This window comes from Malaclemys terrapin, chromosome 1, assembly GCF_027887155.1.
Source record: "Malaclemys terrapin pileata isolate rMalTer1 chromosome 1, rMalTer1.hap1, whole genome shotgun sequence".
Classification (NCBI taxonomy): domain Eukaryota; kingdom Metazoa; phylum Chordata; order Testudines; family Emydidae; genus Malaclemys; species Malaclemys terrapin.
Window position 1 is genome coordinate 160356167 of NC_071505.1, and position 22351 is coordinate 160378517.

At 49.0% G+C, this 22351-nt stretch overlaps 1 protein-coding gene across 3 annotated transcripts in view; it reads right to left on the reverse strand.

The window, feature by feature from the left end:
- CD47 (CD47 molecule) overlaps window positions 1-20428 on the reverse strand; it is a 48450-nt gene extending 28022 nt beyond the window's left edge. For 2 of the 3 annotated variants that reach the window (XM_054045448.1, XM_054045458.1), the window contains exons 1-2: window positions 20220-20428; window positions 6435-6785 (exon numbers count right to left, since the gene is read on the reverse strand). In XM_054045448.1, coding sequence (XP_053901423.1) covers window positions 6435-6785; window positions 20220-20265 — 397 coding nt within the window. In that variant the 5' untranslated portion in view covers window positions 20266-20428. The remainder of the gene's footprint in view (window positions 1-6434; window positions 6786-20219) is intronic. The other variant, XM_054045465.1, reaches the window with a different exon arrangement.
- Between the last annotated feature and the right edge of the window lie 1923 nt (window positions 20429-22351).

Sequence of the window (22351 nt, forward strand, 5' to 3'; positions counted from 1 at the left end):
AGTAACAAATGCAGGACTTTCAAACTTAAGGTCTCTGCAATGAATATAACATGTGTAGTGTATGAACCTCAATACTGTAGAAGTCTGAAGACAGAAGGGCCTGATCATAGTTTTCAAATGTGTTATGAAGAGGAAAGTAATCAATTGTTCTCCATGTACCCTGAAGGTGGACAAGAAGTCATCTGTTTAATCTGCAGCAAGGGTGATTTAGGAAAAACTTTCTAACTGTAAAGATATTTAAGTACCGGAATAAGCTTTCAAGAGAGGTTGTCGAATCCCAGTCATTGGAAGTTTTAAAGAACAGGTTAGACAAACACTTGTCAGGGATGGTCTAAAGCAGTTGTCTTCAACCTTTTTAAGCACAAGGTCACCTTTGAAATGTAAGTACAACCCAGGATTTACCTCAAAGAAAATGTAGAAATAACAGTTTAGTATGTTAAATAAAGCTGAGATCAATTGCTTAATATACATAATTATACATTTTCCCTGCTTACTGAGTCTCAGTGTGACACGTGTGACTGCACATTACCTACCAGTGTCTTGAAATTTGGTTTGTAATTTGAAATAGCTAGTTGGATGCAGTCCAGCAGATGTGCATCTGTGAGGCAGATGCGATACTTGGATTTGATAATCTTAATTTGTGAAAACGCCATCTCACACAAATAGGTGGAACCAAAGTAAGCTTTTGCTTTTAAGCGCAGGACAATAGAAGGGGATACTTTTCTCGGTTTGCAAGTCCCCCAAAATCGCTGTCCCTTGATCTGGCTTTCAACTCAATGTCACTTTACATGGTAATTAGCTTCATATCAATTCCACTACTTTGTAAATCAAACACCTTATGGAATATCACAGTCAATCTACCAATGCTTGCTGGAAGGAACAGATTTGAGATAGACATGATGGAGCCAATCATCATGTGTAAGTCTTGAAATCACCTGTTGAATTTCTCTGCTAATTTGGTCAGCTGTGCACAGAACTTTTCTGGGTGGAACCATTTTTCTTTGCCTTCAATTTTTTCTAGTATTTTCTCCATACTTGGGAAGTGCTGCAGCATTTTATTCTTTAACTGGAAGGACCACAGACCCACTTTCAATTTGAATGCATTCACCGCACTGGTCATATGTGAATAGTTTCTGTCCTTTCCCTGCAGTTCACAGTTCAGCTCATTCAATTTGGAAGTTATGTTACTAAGTCTAGCAGCCATGCATTGTCTGACAGCTCACTCTACACTTCGTTCCTTGATTTTAGAAAAGTGATGATTTCGAGCATTAGATCCAAAAAATTTTGCAGTACTTTCCCCCTCCTTAACCATCTCACATCTGCATGGAGGAGCAGCTCACCGTATGCAGCGTCCACTTAGTCAAGTAAAGATTTAAACAGGTGATGCTGGAGGGCTCTTGCTTGAATTGAGTTTACAATTCTGACAATGATTTTCATTACATGTGAGAAGTCCATAACTTTACTCGCTAGTGCTTGCTGATGGATTATACAGTGGTAATTCACAAATGAAGGAAAATCTGGATCATTTCTGCAAAATGCAACAAAGCCTGCACGTGCGCCAAGCATGGCGGGTTCATCATCCATTGTGATCGAAACAAGTTTCTTGATTTGAATGATTTTCTCAAGCATGTACTTTTTGAATTCATTGTAGATATCTTCACCTCTTGTTCTCTCTTTAAGGGGCAAAACAGTCAGAAGGTCCTCTTTAGTTGTCGCATCCTTAAAAACCATTCGAACAAAAACAACTACCTGGGCTGTGTCAGTCATGCCACCAATTCATCAGACTGCAGTGAAATGCATTCGCAGTCATTCAAATCTTGCTATAGTTGCTGAAAGACATCTTCAGACAAAGATTCCACCCGTCTTGCTACTATGGAAGCACCAAGTGATATGATCTGGATTGCTGTCATTATTTCCTCTTTGTTTTTAAAGTCTTTAAATAAGGAGTCTGCTGCCACAGTCATTGCCTCTTTAAATACTTCTCCATCCATAAACGATTTCTTGTGTTTTGCCAGCAGATGGCAAACACAAAATGATGCTTCAGTAGAGGCCTTCCCTTTTGCTGCTGGTTTAGTAAAACATGTCTGTTGAGCTTTCAAAACAGCCTTCAATTCATTATCTTTCTTTGTACAGAGTGCGCTATTCAAGGGGAAACTGTTCTTGAATTTGCTATGCATTGTTTTGTGGTGCTTTTCTAAATTCCCCTTTTTACTTTTTACAGTAACTCCTCACTTAACGCTGTAGTTATGTTCCTGAAAAATGCGACTTTAAGTGAAACGATGTTAAGTGAATCCAATTTCCCCATAAGAATTAATGTAAATGGGGGAGTTAGGTTCCAGGGACATTTTTTTCCCACCAGCCCCAACTCCCCTTAGCTGATTGTTTTAATCCCCCACCAGGGAGCTCCCTGCTGAATGCACATGGGAAATCCATGCCAGCAGCCTTGCCTCCCCTCCTGAGGGTGGGGGAGGGACAGTTCTCCGAGAAATACTTCCTTGTGGGCCAGATCCACCACTTTCCACAGCAGCTGGACCAGCTCTTTCTCATGGGATCCCAGCTTAGCCCCCTGAGCACCAGCAGTCTTCCCGAACAAGATCACCAGGTAGTCAGGAGGGGAGGAGGCAACGGCCGGGGTAGCAGCAGCAGGAGGAGGAGGCAACAAATTGATAGCAGTGGCAGAAAAGAGTGGGAGGAAGCAACAGCAAAAGGATGAAAGGGCAAGGGTAGGCTGGATAAAAGAGGCAGGAACACCAAACTGGGGTTGAGGCAGCAGCAGAAAGGATGAAAAGTAGAGGGGTTCCAGGAGAAGGCAGGAGGCAAGAAGTAGTAGCAAAAAACTGGGGGATAAGTGGGTAAGAGGCAGCAGGAGACAGCCAGCAGCACAGGGAAGGGGAAGCCCTAACCCAAAGGTAATGGGGCAGGAGAAGGCACTTCCTAGCAAATGACAAAGTTGTCTATGATATCAACGCATCTTCTAGTGCCCAAAGGAGCTCAGCTGAGATCTGGCTGTCCAGCCCCTCACTCGCTCTGCATGGTCATTACAATGGCCCTTCTCCCTGCTGGTGACATGTAAAAGCAAAGAAATGTGAACAGCTATGACACCGCTTCGTGATCACTAGAGTCTCTGTGCCGTTCTCTCCTGGGGCTCCATGAAAGGAGAAGGGAGGCTGTCCTGGTTTATCATGCAGGGGGAGGTTCAAGGGGACATTGTGTCTGCCGCCTGCAGGAAGGAGAAACTCCAGCACACGCCACATTTTAAAGAAGCCCAAATCAACTTCACAAGGAAACCGGCTCTGCTGAAGCTTTGAACTGGGGGGGGGGGTTAGATAGGGAGTAGGGTCAGAGACGGGAAGGTGGATTGTGGGGGGTGAGGGGTTGGGGAGTCAGACTCCTATGGAAGAGGAAGGAGATGATGAAGAGTAAATGAGGTGACTTGTCTGCTGGCAATGGAAGGAAAGCGGTGATCATGTGGAGCAGAGGGATAGGAGCAGGGCTGGGAGCAGAAGGAAGTCAAATGTGGGGTTTACCAGTATAGCTTATTTTGCTCGGAGGCGCTGGATAAGATACTGATAAAAGCACAGTTTGTCTGGGATAAGCTAGTTTGGCTAAGAACGCTCTGTCGTGCAGTATAGCAGTGCTCTAGCTTCTAGCTAAGAGCTCCTATTATAGACCTGGCCTCTGTTCCTTACACACCCACCTCTCCTGGCCAGTCATGCACCCTGCCATGAGTGCACAGTGTGCAAACCCAAGTCCATTAGCATTGACAGGTATCCCAGACACACTAGCGCTGACACGCTGGTTGTGACGGTCCCACAGACAGCTCACCATGGTACAAACACATGCACACAGCTGTCCACATATTAACCATCCCAGTCACATACTCTCCTTGCTCAACACCCCAGGAAGGGACTGGATTTTCTTCAGGAAGGCAGAGGCACTGTCCCTCCCGTCTGAGGTTAGTGCAGCCTCTTCCCAGCCCCTTCCTTCTCCCTTTTCCTTATTCAGCATTAATGTCAATCCCAACAGCTCATTCATCATCCCAAATTAGCCAAATTAATTGTTGTTATTCCAGTTACGACAATGAATGACCTGACGTCAAAAACCATTTTGAATTTGCAGTGAGAAGGAAATCAAATCAATTATTTCGTTCCCCTGCCTGGCTGGTAGCACCAGGTTTTGCGCTGGAAACAGTTTCTACTCCATTAATGGTATTTCAAAGCCCCAGTCAGGAGACTGGAGTATTTCATTTCATGCTGTGGCAATTACCAAGGTGGCTATTGTTGTTAACCCCTGCAGCCTCTGATAGGCTAAGGCTGCTCTTTTGTTTGGGATGGGGTTGGTATGCACCTTGCATGTGTGTGGATTAAACTGTCTCGAGCTGCTTGTTAAATCAGGGATGTTCTCAAGCTCGGGCTTCCTTTGACTGGCAACATTGATTTCCTCTCACTCCCCGTCCCCAGCCACTATTGAGCCACTGGGGATTCCCTCCCTGCTGGATGTGGCTGGGGAGCTGAGGGGGATTCCCACCCATGCCCACAGCAGCTGGGGAGCCCGTGGGGACTGGGGAGCCGCAGGGGAGTCCCCCCAGATGTAGTGTCTTCTGGCTGGGTGTGGCAAGGGAGCACCCATCTGCCGTTGCTGGAACTTGTTGCTGCATTCCTGCCCAGGTTAGGAAGTGGGTGATGGGCAGTTTTCTGCTGACTCCTTTTCAGGATCAGAGGAGGGAGCCTAGCAGCAATTCAAGGCAGTAAGCCCAGCCCCCTCAACACCTCCCTGTCCCTTTAAGCACGTTTCAAGGGTAAGAAAAAGGCAACAATGCTCGCTGAGAAGCATCCACCAAATCAGTGCTGCAGCTATCCCAGCAGCATTGCAGCCTGTGGTTTGTGCAGGGACGCATCTCAGCTGTACTGTGAGTTCAGCGGGCGCATCTGGCGTCTGGGCTGTCCTGTCCCTGCAGCGTTCGCTTTGTTAGTGTGTCTGCTCCTGGAAAACAACCAACTCCTTGGCTGAGAGCGCGATCGGGTGGGATGTACTCCCCTAGCAGGCTGCGATGCTGAAGGAGGTGGCGGGACGAGATGGGGGACTGAGACTGGGATCGATGCTCAGAGGCTCCAGGTTCGACTGGTTGGTGACCACTGATCTAGAGCAGTGGTTTTCAAACTGTGGGTTGCGGAATGTAAGGCACTTGGTCGCGGCATGTAAGGCACTGGTTTGCGGGGGCTTTGGTCAGTACTGCCGACCAGGTTGTTAAAAGTCCCATTGGCAGTGCTATCCGGCTAAGGCAGGCTAATCCCTACCTGTTCTGACACTGCGCTGCACTCCGGAAGAGGCCAGTAGCAGGTCCAGCTCCTAGGCAGGGGGGCCACGGGGCTCCGCGCACTACCCCCACCCTGAGCGCTGGAGGGGCCAGTGCCTGCGGGCAAGAGCCACGTGGAGCCACTTGTGCACCTCTGCCTAGGTGCTGCTGGCGGCTTCCAAGATGCAGCCGCAGTCCGCAGTGCCAGGACAGGCAGGAAGCCTGTGTTAGCACTCCCACTGCACCGCTGACTGGAAGCCACCCGAGGTAAGCCTGTGCCCCAACCCTGCGCCCCAATCCCCTGTCCCAGCTATGAGCCCCCCTCCCAAATCCGGAGCCCCTTCCTGCACCCCAAACCCTTCATCCCTGGTCCTACCCCAGAGCCCTGACACCCTACTACACCCCAATCCTCTGCCCCAGTCCTGAGCCCCCCCCCAAACTCGGAGCCCCCTCCTGTATACCAAACCCTCAGCCCCACCCCAGAGCCCTGACCCCCTCCCATACCCCAACCCACTGACCTACTCCAGAGCCGCCTCCCACACCCTGAACCCCTCATTCCCAGCCCTACCCCGCACCCCAACCCTCTGGCCCAGCCCTGAGCCCCTCCCACACCCCAAACCCCTCATCCCCAGCTCCATTGGGTCACGGGCATCAACAATTTTCTTCAAGTGGGTTGCCAGAAAAAAGTTTGAAAACCACTGGTCTAGATATATATTTGGTCCTGCCTCAGCTCAGGGGCTCAAGGGGAATCTGTGGACCACATGACCTCTCGAGTTCCCTTCCAGCCCTGTATTTCTATTATCTAGAGAGTGGATCAGAATATACATAAACTAAAATGAGTGTGGCACAAATACCATATAGTCTGTAAAAGCTAAATCAGGTGGAAAAGTGTCAGCATCCCTAAAAGTTAACAGACACAATGCCAGCCTGCAGGCCCAACTCTTACTCATAGAAATATTCCCCTGGACTTTGATATAACTATGCTCACAAGGACTGATCAGGTGAGTAAAGACTGGGCTTTATGTTCTAGATATTTTTAGTGGTTCATTTTCACATTTGTTATTTTGTGTCCTTTCCCTTAAGACCTGGTCTGTTTCATTTCATAGCAGGCTTGCAAAATCACATGACATCAACTTACTTCTATGGTATATAAGTTCAATTACAGTTTCTCCTTCCCTACTCGATTCTGTCACTTCACAACTGTAGTTTCCTTGAACTGCTTGCGTTCTTGAGATTTTTAATGATGCAATGCCAGACGTTAAATTTTGTTCAGATTCTAACTCAGCAGATGAAAAACTCTCATTTCTCTCCATCGTTCTTGTGGATCCTCGAAAAATGAAAAATGGTTTTTTTTCTAGTTTCCATTTAACAAACATGGTTCCAATATTGTTCTGTATTAGATTAGTCACTATGCAAGGTATGATGACTGTTTTATTACAAATGGTTTGTTCAACAGACTTGATTACATTGAACTGCAACTGGGCAGAACCTGGAAGAAAAAGAAAAAAAAGAGTTTGATTAGACAGTCTTCCACAACACCTGAGCAACAAGAAAGCTACTGAAATATTGAAAAGTTTAATGGATGGCAGACATGATCACACACTTGAAACAAGCACAGACGAATGTTCTTCATAAGGGACAAGAGGGAAAACAAAAGATAAGAAGACAAGAAGAAAAACTTTGAGAAAGAGGAAGGATGGATGGATTTAAAAAAATATTCCCCAAGAAGGCTATGCTTGGAGAGAGGAAGAGGCAAGAAGAGATTACAGCCCTTTTAAAGATATATTTACTGCTTCTTGATTCTTACATGATGTTTAGGTACCACCACAACTGGTGTCTTAGAAGTACCTAACATATATAAGTAAATATTAATACAACATTTTCAGTGCTGCACCTAACCAGACAATTCTTCTGGGATATTTTCTGGGTCTAGGGCCACATAGAGAAATCATCTGCATTAAGGCCCAATTTCAGCAAAGCACATGTTTAACTAGGTACATGAGTAGCCCCACTAAAGCTCGACTTTGACCTAAGGCATATATGCGCATGCCTGTAAAATCAGTTACTGTTGAGGGAATTCTGGGCGCAGAATTTTTAATTTTTTGGCACAATATTTTAAAATTCAGCAAATTTTATTTGTTAATAAATGAATGTGGAGGCTCCAGCATGGCAGTGGGGAGCACGGGCCATATGGAGGTGGGAGATCACACTGCAGCTCCCCTTCCCTGGGACAGCAACTTGGCGGTGAGACTTCACCTGACCCTGACACAGTGCAAGGGCCGGGTCTGAGCCAGAAACACTCCAGGGCCCTGCCCCACTATGCCAGGCACATCAGGTGTGGGCAGGCAGGCTCAACCCAGCAGTATCCAAGTGCAGAGGGCCTTAGTGGAGGGGATCCAGGTGTAGAGCAAGCTGGGTGCAGACGGCTCAGTAGGAGATCTGGATGCAGGGGGCGCTCCAGGTGCAATAAGACTCTACAGGGGGATCCAAGTGAATGTGGTTGGGGCTCAGTGGGGGGGGTCGGGGGGGATAGGGCTCATCAGTTGGATCCGGGTGCAGCTGGTTGGGGCTCATTGGCATGAAGGTCTGGGGGGCTCATCAGGATTGTCCAGGTGCAGGGGAGGTGGGGCCAGTTGGGGTGGGGGGTTCGATGGGCCTGCTTAACAAGGGAGCCCCAGCTGCAACTGCTGCCAAGGGGACGCCAGATGCTGGGCTCCCGCTTCCTCTATCCCCTTCTCTTCCCCACCCCATCCCCATTCCCTAATGCCCCTTGCCCCCTCCCCATTCCTCTCCCCACTGTCCCCTACCTCTATCCCCATCCCCTCACACCCACCTCCCCCGCCCTGTCCCACCCCCTTCCTTCCCCACTGCCTCTTCCCCCCACCCCACCCGCCTTCCCCCATTTCCCCCCCCCATCACCCTTCCTGCCCTACCTCACCGCAGGCACTCACTGTTGTACAGAAAATAGAAGGGGAACATGACCAGCACTAGGACTCAGAAGGTGGTGTTCGAGTGGCACCCTCCTTCAGCCGGGCAGTTCTGCGCTTGCAGAAATTTGGGGGGGGGGGGGGAGGGCAGTGGCAGGTGACTCGTGTGCCCCCCACCTCTGTTTGGGGGGACAATGCCCTCCCAAACTATGCCCATGGGCATCCCCAGCCCCTCCCTACGTAGCTTCCCTGTCACTTTCTATATGGAAGCAAAGAAATCTGCAGGAGGGACATGTTTTCCGTGTGCATGCAGTGGCACAGAATTCCCCCAGGAGTAATCAGTAAGAGACAAGCTCTTTTTCTGTAGAATTTTTCTTTGCAGCTGAAAGGGGGCTTAGGAGAGAAACAAACACCACTATTGTTTCTGCTTCCATGTTCCCTAGAGAAGCATGGAAGGAATGAGTGATGGCTTATATAAAAATTATGTTTGTTATTGTACCTCCTGTACTCTGAAGGCGGAGACAAATCCCCTGAGGGTTAGAACTTATTTTGCAAATTATGTCTTACTTTTGCATAGAGGGGTTGCACACCCAAAAATATGTAGATCAAATAAGAGCATATCTTCTCATTTATTTAGCTGTATATGGTCAGTAGGACAGATAATTCAGAAATTTCAGGTGGCATTTTGCTACATTATGAACCTAAATTTATCAGAATTTTTAAAAACAAAAGGCCAAATTCTCTCTACATATCCATCTAAAGGTTATCTATAGCAGCTGGGCCATGGCTGGGGCGGGGGCCACAGCTGGGAGCGGGGGCCATGGTCAGGGCCTGGAGCCAAGGTTGGAGCTGCAGCCAGGCCGGGCCAGGGGTTGAGGCCACAGCTGGGGGCAGATCTGGGGCTGGGAGCAGAGCCGTGGCCAGGGGCTGAGGCCACCAGGAGTGGAGCCATGGCTGGGCCAGCAGTCCTGCAGCTGTGGGTGGGGCCTGGAGTGGGCACCATGGCCACAAGCCAGGGGCCATGGCCGTGAGCGGAGCCGTGGCCAGAGCAGAGCTGGGCAGCGCTCCTTCCCCACCCCCCATGTGAGCATGCCCAGCCCCGTTGTGCCCCCCCGAACATTCCACCATGCCCCGCTAGGGGGCCGCACCCAGTTTGGGGACCACTGATCTAAAAGCTTGGGATGCAAGCTTTCAAATAGCATAAAACATTCCTTTTCTGCCCTAGGTTCTCAAGAATATTGGCTGCTATAATGTCAGAAATTTAAGTCAAATAGGGTGCCAGGAGAAGCAAGATGATAATCAAAATAATCTGATTTTACAGCATGAGTGTTTATGTTCAGTATTTTTATTAGTTATCTACAGTTCAAGAACTATAGTTTTGTTTGTTTTGTTTTTTTAAGATTCACAATATCCAGTTGCCTTAATGTCCAGAAACCTCAAACCGGATCAAGGACCTCAATGTGCTAGATACTATATCTAGACCCCCAAATCCTGCGAACACTTATGCATAAAGTTAACCATGTACACAAGTTACTATTGGGGGCAGTCTGCACCAAAAAATAAAAAATTTTGTGCCAAAAAATACAAATTCTGCACACAATATTTAAAAATTCGGCAAAATTCTGCAAATTTTATTTGACAAAATAACACTACATAATCACACCTGTTTCAATTATTTTGATAATTTATTTTAAAATACCTGTCAGCAAGTATGTCTGTAAAATACAGACACACACATATATTCCCCCAGGAGTAGAGATAAAGAAACCCCTATGACAACCCAGTTCCTGTTTCTCCGCCTCCTTTCCCCTCGGAGCCCAATCGGAGGCAGACACATACAACCCCCCACCTCCCGAGCCAGCCATGTTGCCCCCCGCAGCCAACCCCACCTCTAAGACACCCAACCCCCTATCTGAGCCCAGTGGTGGAGGCTCCCTGGCCCAGATACCCACAACCCCTCCCCTCCAGAGCCCAACTGCAGAGCCCCACTGGCCCAGATACCCGCACCCCCTTGCCCCCGAGCCCAGCCACAAGGCCCCACCAGTCCAGATACCCGCACCCTCTCCCCTCTGAGCCCAGCCACGGCCCTCCCCCTTGTCCAGATACCTGAATCCCCTCCCCCCAGAGCCCGACACTTGCCCCTGCTACCCCCCAAAGCTCAACCATGCCCCCCCCCAGCCCAGACAGACACCCCCAGCCCAGGGATCCAGAGGGAGAAACAGCCTGATGCTTGGTCCTAGGCTTGCATGGAGTTTCTTGAATGCCACCGTCTCTCCCCCTCAGGGTGTGCTGGAAATTGCAGCTGCCAAGAACACTAGCTCCCTCCCACTCTCCCCAGCAGTATCTTCTACATGAGAGCTGGGCTCTGCCGGGTCCAGTGGCCCCTAGTGGCAGCCAGCAGCACTGCAGCCCATTTCTGTGGGGGAAAGGAAATTCAGCATTGCACAGTGGCACAGAATTTCCCCAAGAGTTAAGAGTAGTTCCAATTCCACTGACTTCACTTAGGCCTTGTCTACACTACGAGAGTAGTTCGATTTTACTTAAATCGAATTTTTGGAATCGATATTGCAAAGTCGAACGTGTGTGTCCACACTAAGGACAGTAATTCGACTTTGTGAGTCCACACTAACGGGGAAAGCGTCGACATTGGAAGTGGTGCACTGTGGTCAGCTATCCCACAGTTCCCGGAGTCCCCGCTGCCCATTGGAATTCTGGGTGGAGCCGCAAATGCCTTCTGGGTAAAAAAAATGTGTCCAGGGTGCTTTTGGGTAACTGTCGTCATCCGTCCATCACTCCCGCCCTCCCTCCCTGAAAGCGCCGGCGGGAAATCAGTTCGCGCACTTTTCTAGTCAGTGACAGCGCGGACGCCACAGCACTGCGAGCATGGAGCCTGCTGCAACCATCACTGCAGTTGTGGCCGCTCTCAACGCCTCGCAACTTATCATACACCTTTCCCTGAGGCAGATGCAGAAAAGTCAGGCGAGGAGGCTACGTCAACGCGGTGATGGCCTGAAGTCTGAGAGTAGCACAGACCTCTCAGAAAGCAGGGGACCCAGCGCCGAGAACATCACGGTGGCAATGGGTCATGCTGATGCCGTGGAACGGCGATTCTGGGCACGGGAAACAAGCACTGAGTGGTGGGACCGCATAGTGCTGCAGGTCTGGGATGAATCCCAGTGGCTGCGAAACTTTCGCATGCGGAAGGGAACTTTCCTGGAACTTTGTGAGTTGCTGTCCCCTGCCCTGAAGCGCAATGACACCCGGATGCGAGCAGCCCTGACTGTCCAGAAGCGAGTGGCCATAGCCCTGTGGAAGCTTGCAACGCCAGACAGCTACCGGTCAGTCGCGAACCAGTTTGGGGTGGGCAAATCTACCGTGGGGGTTGTTGTGATGCAAGTAGCCAAGGCAATCGTTGATGTACTGCTGCCAAAGGTAGTGACCCTGGGAAACGTGGAGGCGATCATAGATGGCTTCGCAGCGATGGGATTCCCAAACTGCGGTGGGGCCATAGATGGAACTCACATCCCTATCCTGGCACCGGAACACCAGGCCAGCCAGTACATTAACAGAAAGGGCTACTTTTCCATGGTGCTGCAAGCACTGGTGGACCACAGGGGACGTTTTACCAACATCTACGTGGGATGGCCGGGCAAGGTTCATGACGCTCGTGTTTTCAGGAACTCTGGTCTGTTTAGACGGCTGCAGCAAGGTATTTACTTCCCGGACCACAAAATAACTCTTGGGGATGTGGAGATGCCTATAGTCATCCTCGGGGACCCAGCCTACCCGCTAATGCCCTGGCTCATGAAGCCCTATACTGGCGCCCTGGACACTGAAAAAGAACTCTTCAACTACCGGCTGAGCAAGTGCAGAATGGTGGTGGAGTGTGCTTTTGGCCGTCTCAAGGGGAGATGGAGAAGCTTACTGACTCGCTGTGATCTCAGCGAAACCAATATCCCCATTGTTATTGCAGCTTGCTGTGTGCTCCACAATCTCTGTGAGAGCAAGGGGGAGACCTTTATGGCGGGGTGGGAGGTTGAGGAAAATAGCCTGGCTGCTGATTACTCACAGCCAGACAGCCGGGCGATTAGAAGAGACCAGCGGGAAGCGCTGTGCATCCGGAAGGCTTTGAAAGCAAAGTTCCTGAGTGAGCAGGGTAACCTGTGACTTTAAAGTTTGTGTATTGAGAAGCTAAACCTGCCCCCGTTTCTTAACCCAGTTAATGTTGACTATCCTATCCAGTTACATACCCCCTTCACCCCACTTCCAACACACGTTTCAAAATAAAAATAGTTCTACTTTGTTAAAGCACACCGTTTTCTTTAATACTGTATTCGCGGGAATTTTTTAAAACTGGGACGCAGACTGTGGTGCGGAGCGGGTGTACTGTAGTGGCGCGAATGCAGCTTCTAAACTCAAGGATTGACAGGCTCCGCTGCGGTGGGATGGTTGTTTCAACGGAGCCTGTCACCCCTCCTGATAGGGACTGTGTGTATGGGGGGGTCTATGTGACTTTGTGGCAGGGGGAGGACGGTTACAGATCCCCTGCTGTGTGGCTCTGTGATCCTGCCTAAGGACCGCCGCTTAAGATCTGTAACTGCCCTCCCCTGCCACAAAGTCACAGAGCAACCCACCCCCCACCACATAACATGAAAACAACCTCCCAGACTAACCAGGGTAACTAGTCACTGCATCACTGCACTATGTATGTGCCCTGCTGCTGTGCCTGCCCCCGACTATATACCCTGCCAAAGGTGACTGTCCTGTCGAATTACCAACCCCCTATCCCCCCCTCCTCCAAAAGAACATGATGGAAACAGTAGTTAACAGAAACGTATTTTTTATTATCAACCAAACATGGAACTGGGAAAGTGAAACTTGGACGGGGGCTTGTGTCAGGCGGGAAGGAAAGAACTTGTCAAATTTTGGGGAATGAGAGCCTTCTGCTGCTCGAGCTCTCTGCAGGGGTGGAGTGAGAGTTAGCAGGGACTCTGCCGCCTCTCCTTCTGTGCACTTTGGGTGAGGGGAGTATGGGACTTGGTGGCGGGGGAGGGCGGTTAGAGATGGACTGCAGCGGGGCTCTGTCCTCCTGCCTCCGTTCCTGCAGAACATCCACAAGGCGCCGGAGCGTGTCCGTTTGCTCCCTCATTAGTCCAAGCAGGGTTTGAGTCGCCTGCTGGTCTTCCTGACGCCACCTCTCCTCCCGATCCATGTTGGCTTGGTGCATTCGGGTCAAGTTCTCCCGCCACTGGGTCTGCTGTGCTGCCTGGGCTCTGGAGCAGGCTATAAGCTCCGAGAACATGTCCTCCCGTGTCCTCTTCTTCTTATGCCTAATCCGCGCTAGCTTCTGGGAGTGTGATGACAGGCTAGGTTGTGAGACAGTCGCAGATGGGGCTGTGGGAATGGGAAAAAGGGAGTGAATTCCTCAGAAAGATAAATGTAGTTGTGAACAAAGAACATAGTCTTTCTCTGTTAACAAGACCATGCACAGCACCTATCACATGCGCACTCAGCACAAGGTCGAATTCTCAGCCTTCGCATTCAGTGCCTGGGGTCTTCTACAGCACATTTGAGAAGCCTCTCAGGAGAACGGAATTTCTGTTGCAGGCAGACATGGTAAGCCGTAGACTTGTGGCAGCTTAAAACTTTAATATTAGCAATGGCCTCATTTCACATTGAAATCAATGTCGGTCCCTGCTGCCAGCAATTTGGCAAGCAGGAAGTCTGCTCCTGTCCCACACCCTCGCGGCTGTCCCCGGGAACGATCCCTTTCGGCTGCCCCTCTCCCGCCTCCACCGCGTGGCTGCAAACCAGCGGTTACAGTTCTGTAAAGGAACGGCAAAGCAGTCCCAACACTAACATTCCCCTACCTCATTCAAAGCAGATCATCATGAGCGACATCACCCTCATGAGGATCTCTGACAGCGAGAAAGAGAGAATGCTCCGGGAAAGCCTGCAAAGACCAGGGCCGTATGCCGCCATGCTGTGCAGAGCAATGATTCCAGAGTACTTGATAGTCTTGTGGCGTGGCAACGTGTCCTACTACGGAGGACCCAATAAGGCCGCTCTCCCCAAGAACCTAATGCAGCGGATTTCCAATTACCTCCAGGAGAGCTTCCTCGAGATGTCACAGGAGGATTTCTGCTCCATCCCCGGACATATAGACCGCATTTTACTGTAGCTGCTGTAGCAGTGACTAACCAGTAGAGCGGCTTGGGCAGGACAATCATGCAAAACCGGACATTGCTAGATTTTTTTTCAATAGTTGCACTGCCCATGACTGAACCGTTAAGCTAATCAAACTAATCATGAGAAACCCATTTTTTAAATTGTTAATATTCCTGTTCTGTTACAAATAAATGTTTAGATTTTTACAACACTTACTGGCTGATCCTTCCCCAGATTCTGTGTCCGGGGTAACGGCTGGGGAGGGTTGGTAGGGGATCTCTGTAAGGGTGATGAAGAGATCCTGGCTGTCGGGGAAATCAGCGTTGTGAGCGCTGTCGACTGCCTCGTCCTCCTCATCTCCTTCCTCATCTTCCCCGTCCGCTAACATGTCCGAGGATCCAGCCGTGGACACTATCCCATCCTCAGAGTCCACGGTCACTGGTGGGGTAGTGGTGGCGGCCGCACCGAGGATGGAATGCAGTGCCTCGTAGAAACGGGATGTCTGGGGATGGGATCCGGAGCGTCCGTTTGCCTCTTTGGTCTTCTGGTAGCCTTGTCTCAGCTCCTTGATTTTCACGCGGCACTGCGTTACATCCCGGCTGTATCCTCTCTCTGCCATGTCTTTAGAGATCTTCTCGTAGATCTTTGCCTTCCGTCTTTTGGATCGCAGCTCGGAAAGCACGGACTCATCGCCCCACACAGCGATGAGATCCAAGACTTCCCGATCAGTCCATGCTGGGGCCCTCTTTCTATTCTGAGATTGCACGGCCATCACTGCTGGAGAGCTCTGCATCGTTGCCAGTGCTGCTGAGCTCGCCACGATGTCCAGACAGGAAATGAGATTCAAACTGGCCAGACAGGAAAAGGAATTCAAATTCAAATTTTCCCGGGGCTTTTCCTGTGTGGCAGTTCAGAGCATCCGAGCTCGTACTGCTGTCCAGAGCGTCAACAGAGTGGTGCACTGTGGGATAGCTCCCGGAGCTATTAGCGTCGATTTCCATCCACACCTAGCCTAATTCGACATGGCCATGTCGAATTTAGCGCTACTCCCCTCGTCGGGGAGGAGTACAGAAGTCGAATTAAAGAGACCTCTATGTCGAACTAAATACCTTCGCGGTGTGGACGGGTGCAGGGTTAATTCGATGTAACGGCGCTAACTTCGACATAAACGCCTAGTGTAGACCAGGCCTTAGATTACTAACATGTATAAGTGCCTGCAGAATCATCACATGTATCTGACAACCAACCATAGCTAGTAAAGCTTTTTTTTCCAACTGGTACAGTTATTTACAGTTCCAGTAAGCTTTTCAAAGCACTGGCCCTTGACCAATGATCACCTCCACCCCCCTCTCCCAAAAGCAGCTGATCCTTGAACTGTATTACTGTAACACACTGCCACTAATCACTGGATTGGCCATTAATATAACAAGTATAAACAAACAAATTTTATATATACTACAGTATTAGTTGTAATGAAAAACACACACACATATTGCTTTGGTCAAACAAAACAAACAATTAGCTTACTCACTGAACTTTCTTGACTATACCCTGAGAAAACCAAAACACAGTAGAACTGTACATAAACCTATAGACTATCACAGATTGTATAAACTTTATTTTACGAAAATTAAGTTTATATTAAGCAAATACACACCATTAAAAATGACACTGATGCCCTGATAGAGAAAGTGAACAAATAAATGACTCTTATAACTAATATTTTTAATATTTCAGCTTAAGATTCACATTTAAAAAAAAAATGTTCACTGCACAAGGACAAGTTACAGCTTATGGGATGAGTTTGGCAAAAACATTATATTGGAAAAGTTAAACTCATACCAAAGAATGTAAATATTTTCCATTCTGACTTTAACACTACAGTATAGGAAAGTAGGTTATTTACCAAGTCTCATGAAAAACACGAAATCATCTAAACCACTCAAAATAAAAAGTACAGTAGAACATCAGAGTTATGAATACCTTGGGAAAGGAGATTGTTTGCTGGGTCATTTCACAAACTGAATCTATTTCCCCATGTTAAGTATCCTCACACCTTCTTGTCAATTGTCCGAAATGGGCCATCTTGATTATCACTACAAAAGTTTTTTTTCTCCTTCTGATAACAGCCCATCTTAATTAATTAGCCTCTTAGAGTTGGTAGGGCAACTTCCATCTTTTCATGTTCTCTATATATCTATCTCTTCTTACTATATGTTCCATTCTATGCATCAAATGAAGAGGGCTGTAGCCCACGAAAGCTTATGCTCAAATAAATGTGTTAGTCTCTAAGGTGCCACAAGTACTCCTGTTCTTTTTGAGGATACAGACTAACACGGCTGCTACTCAGAAACGTTCATAACTCTGAACAAAATGTTATGGTTGTTCTTTCAAAACTTTAGAACCGAACATTGACTTAATACAGCTTTGAAACTTTACAATGCACAAGAAAAATGCTGCTTTTAACCATCTTAATCTACATGAAACAAACACAAAAACAGTTTCCTTACTTTATCAAATCTTTAAAAAAAGAAACTTTTTTTTTAGTAGTTTATGTTTAACACAGTACTGTACTGTATTCGCTCTTTTATTGGTCTCTGCTGCTACCTGATCTCATACTTCTGGTTCCAAATGAGGTGTATGGTTGACTGGTCAGTTCATAACTCTGAGGTTCTACTGTATTAACTTAAATGTTCCTTTAAATTAAACTACTAACATAAAACTCTTGAGAGTTATCACTTTGTCCCAAATTCAGCAAGGTATTCCAGCACAAGACAGTCCTATTAAGCTAAAGGGACTACTCATATGCTTAGATTTAGGCACGTTACTGAACTGGGCCCGTCTGTTGACTTCATATAGATGATTCCTGGTTTCAGCTTTGAGCTTTCTTTTCATGATCCAAGGAAGATATACATAGAATCATAGAACAGGAAGGGACCTCAAAAGGTCATCTAGTCCAGTTCCCTGCACTCATGGCAGGACTAAGTATAACCTAGACCAGGGGTCGGCAACTTATGGCACGCATGCCAAAGGCAGCACGTGAGCTGATTTTCAGTGGCGCTGCTGGCCTGGGGTTCCGGCTGCTGGCCTCGCTCAGCCCGCTGGCCTCCCTCAGCCCGCTGGCCTCCCTCAGCCCGCTGCCGGCCTGGATGGACAAAACCCTGGGCCAGCAGCGGGGACCCCGCTGGCAGGGGCTGGCGGATGGAACCCCAGACCGGCAGCGGTTCCATCCGCCGGCCCCTGCCAGCCAGGGTCCCCGCCGCCAGCCCCACTCAGCCCGCTGCCAGTCTGGGGTTCCGTCCGCCGGCCCCTGTAAATGTAAAATATATTACTAGCATGCGAAACCTTAAATTAGAGTGAGTAAACGAAGACTTAGCACACCACTTCTGAAAGCTTGCCGACCCCTGATCTAGACCATCCCTGACAGGTGTTTGTCTAACATGTTCTTAAAAATCTCCAACCACCCTAGACAATTTATTCCAGTGCTTAACCACCCTGACAGTTAGGAAGTTTTTCCTAATGTCCAACCTAAATCTCCCTTGCTGCAATTTAAGCCCATTGCTTCTTGTCCTATCTTCAGAGGTTAAGAAAAACAATTTTTCTCCCTCCTCCTTGTAACAACCTTTTTTGTACTTGAAAACTGTTATCGTGTCCCCCCTCAGTCTTCTCTTGTCCAGACTAAACAAGCCCAATTTTTTCAATCTTCCCTCATAAGTCATGTTTTCTAAACCTTTAATAGTTTTTGTCGCTCTTCTCTAGACTCTCTCCAATTTGTCCACATCCTTGCTGAAATGTGGTGCCCAGAACTGGACAAAATACTCCAATTGAGGCCTAGTCAGCACGGAGTAGAGCGGAAGAATTACTTCTTGTGTCTTGTTTACAACTCTCCTGCTAATCCGTCCCAGAAGAACGTTCTCTTTTTTGGCAACAACATTACATGGTTGACTCATATTTAGCCTGTGGTCCACTATGACCCCCAGATCCCTTTCTGCAGTATTCCTTCCTAGACAGTCATTTCCCATTTGGTATGTGTGCAACGGATTGTTCCTTCCTATATGGAGTACTTTGCATTTGTCCTTACTGAATTTCATTCTATTTACTTCAGACTATTTCTCCAGTTTGTCCAGATCATTTTGAATTTTAATCCTATCCTCCAAAGCACGTGCAACCCCACCCAGCTTGGTATTGTCCGCAAACTTTATAAGTGTGCTCTCTATTCCATTATCTAAACCATTGATGAAGATACTGAATAGAACCAGACCCAGAACTGATCCCTGTGGGACCCCACTGGTTATGCCCTTCCGGCATGACTGTGAACCACTGATAACTACTCTCTGGGAATGGTTTTCCAACCAGTTTTGCACCCACCTTATAGTGGCTCCATCTAGGTTGCATTTCCCTAGTTTGTTAATGAGAAGGTCAGGTGAAACAGTATCAAAAGCTTTACTGCTTTCCCCCATCCACAATGCTTATTCCCTGTCAAAGAAAGCTATCAGGTTGGTTTGACATGATTTGTTTTTGACAAATCCATACTGACTGCCACTTACCACCTTATTAACTTGTAGGTGTTTGCAAATCGATTGCTTAATTATTTGCTCCATTATCTTTCCGGGTACAGAAGTTAAGCTGACTAGTATGTAATTCCCCAGGTTGTTCTTATTTCCCTTTTTATAGATTGATATGACAAGAGAATTTATTTATTTACACAATTATATAATTTTGTTGTAGAGGCCTCTGTGCATATACACTTCAAATTATGTAGTATAGGTCTCAGTGCATATACACTTCTAACAACATACAAAGGGCTATAACATACCCCAGAACGTTAAACATCAATGCAAAAATTAGCTGGGTTCCTAAATGCCAGTGGCCTGCTCTTTGGGGGTACTGAACACCTGCCACTCCCACTGCCTGCAAAAGAACCTGTGGGTGCTCAGCAGGGGCGGCTCTGGCTTTTTTGCCGCCCCAAGCAAAAACAAAAAAAAAAACACAAAAAAAAAACCACACTTGCGGCGCGGCCGGAGCCAGAGTGCAGGGGGACTCCCTGCACTGGTGCCCAGGCTAGCCGGGGGAGAGAGAGAGAGAGAGAGAAGGGGGCAGCCAGGGCTTCAGTGGGGCGCTGTCAGCGGCCCCAACCGCGGAGCCGCTGCCGGGAGAGCTCCTTGCCCCAGTCGGCTGGGAGGGAAGGACGGGGCTGCCCTGCCAGGCTTGCGGCAGGGCGATCCCTTCCTCCGCCCCCTACAGGGCGGCCAGAGCGGAACAAAACAAAACAAAAAAAAGCGGCCGTGCCGCCCTAGGATTGGGCCACATGCCGCCTCCTACAATCTGCCTCCCCAAGCAGGCGCTTGCTCGGCTGGGCCCTGGAGCTCAGCCAGACCCCCCCATGCAGGAGCCTAGACACAGGTGCAGATCTCTAACACCCACAGAGCCTTGGGAACGTGGCTCAAATCGCGCCCAAGGCAGAGCCTGGCCCTGGGCTCGGGAGGAGCAGCCCCACGCGGCTTGGTTCCCAAGACACCCACAGACACACACGCCCCACGCGCGCGCACCAATCCGCCCTCCCCCTCCGCGAGCGGCCCGGGCTCTCCCAGGGACCTTTGCTGGGACCGGCGCTTTCAGCAGAGCCGAGTGCAGGGCCCCGGCCTCCCTCCCCACGCGGCGCCCGGATGCGATGAGCCGCCACGGGCCGGCGGAGCGGTCCTGCCCCTCAGTGACAGCGCCAGGCCCCGCCATTCCCGCCCGCGGGCCGCTGCCCGATGCGCCGAGCCGGGGGCTCTAGGCCCGTGGGGTGCGGGGGGGGGGTGAAACGGCGGCGCGCGGGGACTCACCCGAGCACACGGCGCCCAGCAGCACCCAGGTCCCCAGCGCCCACATAGTTGCGTCCGCGAGGCGCTACTCGGTCCGCCGCGATGGGAACCGCGCTAGCCAGGGAGCCGCCCGAGCTGACGCGCTTCCGCAGCCAACAAGGCGGGGCCAGCGGATTTCGCTTTCGGTTACCCGGGGCGGGGGAGGGAGGAATCCCAGCGCGGACGTTAGCGGGAGCGGTTGGAATCCCAGCACGAGGGCGCGGATGGGGGCGGGGGGAGGGGTTGGGATCCCAGTGCGGGGGGTGTCAGGGTGAGGCCTGCGCAGTTTCATGTCTTTTGTAGGATCCTGGTCTCTGTCCGGGCTCCTGGACCCTGTGCGGAGACACTGTCAAACTTGCAATACACTGTATTGCCAACCCCAAGAGTTACAAACCCATGAATCAGCCCCCTCCAAAGAGAATGGCTTAAAATCACAAATAAAAATTCACTTGGGGATCTTTTTATTTGGCATCTGGTGTTTGAGGTCTTCAGCTGAACTTGGGGCACATTTTCTAGCTTTTCTCCACATACTGTGAGACCTAAAATCTTCCTTTTTCTTAAAAAAATGAAGACTGGGATTCTCATAACATGTACCAACAAAGCAAGCATAGTCTACTAAGGCTAGTATACACTACGCACCTTTTAGCGACACAGCTGTGCCACTACAGCCGTGCCAGTAAAAGGTGCGCAGTGTAGCCGCTCTTTGTAGCCGAGCTCTCTCCCGCCAACAAAAAAAACCCATCCCCAACAAGAGGCAATAGCTTTGTTGGCAGGAGACAAAGCACTGTTCACACTGATGCTGTTCGTCGGTAAAACTTTTGTCTTTCAGGGGTGTGTGTTATCATTGTTCCTTATCCTATTCCTTCATTCTCTGAATGCCCTCTCCTCCACCTCCACCTCGCCTCAGCCCTGCAAAGCCTGTAAGACATCCCCTGTAGCTTGCAAGCTCCGCAGGGACTCCTGTCACGGAGTAATTCACAATGTTTTAAAACTAGAGGGTCACACTCTTTGTTGCTCATGCGGGCCGATCTGTTTATGTGTTATCCAACTTTTTAAGTGCAAATGGAGGCCTGGCTGGGGAGGAACTTGTCAGATCGGGTGGTGAGGGGCCTGGTTGAAGGCTAGCCTCAATGACTGTCAGGGGCCCAGCAAGAGTGCAGGAAAGAGGATGCAAGGGCCTTGGTTGGTAAGGGAGGGAGCTGCCTGCAGTGGGATGGGAGGGGCAAGAGACCCAACTGGGTGTACAGCTCACCCCACATAAGCAGTGAAGTGCGTGGCCCTCTAATAAGTGAATAGGCAGCACCAGAGAGCAACAGGGAACTTTCTCTGCCTGCAGTACTCTGCAGGCCAGATAGTGGAAACTGGGCTTTTCCTGTATTCTGATTATTACCAAAATCAATAAGCTTCTGCCCATTGATACCTAGAACATTCCCTGATATGCTGGAATTGATTGGCTGCAGTTTTCAAAAGTAATTGTGCTGCATATATACAGATGCCACAGAGTTGAGAGTAGGGCCTCACTTCACTCTGCCCACTAATTAAATACCTTAAGTGGTAAACTTTATTAAATTGGACTTAAGGTTGTAAAAAGGGAGTGGAACTTAGCCTGGAAAATCATCCTGCAAAAAAAATTAGGAAGTATGGAATGGTGGAGCTAAATTCATCCAAGAAGCCTTAACTCTGTCCATGTCACCTCCCACAAAACAATTAAAAAACAGGAGAGAAAGAACGCGATCTTCAAACATCACTCAACATCATAACCAATCCTACCTTCTTTAGGATAATACACAGTTGTCAGTAAAACAAATGCTCTGTCAGTGGCCTGCTGGGTGACCTTGGGCAAGTCACTTCACTACCCCGTGCCTCGGTTTCTCCATCTGTAAAAGGGGGATGATGCTAGTAACCTCTTTGTAAAGCACTTTGAGATCTACTAATGAAATGTGTTATTGAAGAGTTAGATATTTTTATTATTAATAATATTTTATTTTGATTATTGTGGTTTATTTGATGTCTCTTCACCAAAAGTGACCACATTCCAGACTATTTTTTAAGACAATTCCCTCCAAAATTATATGCCATTTCCAGTCTAAAACATGTTCTGTCCTGGGCACAGA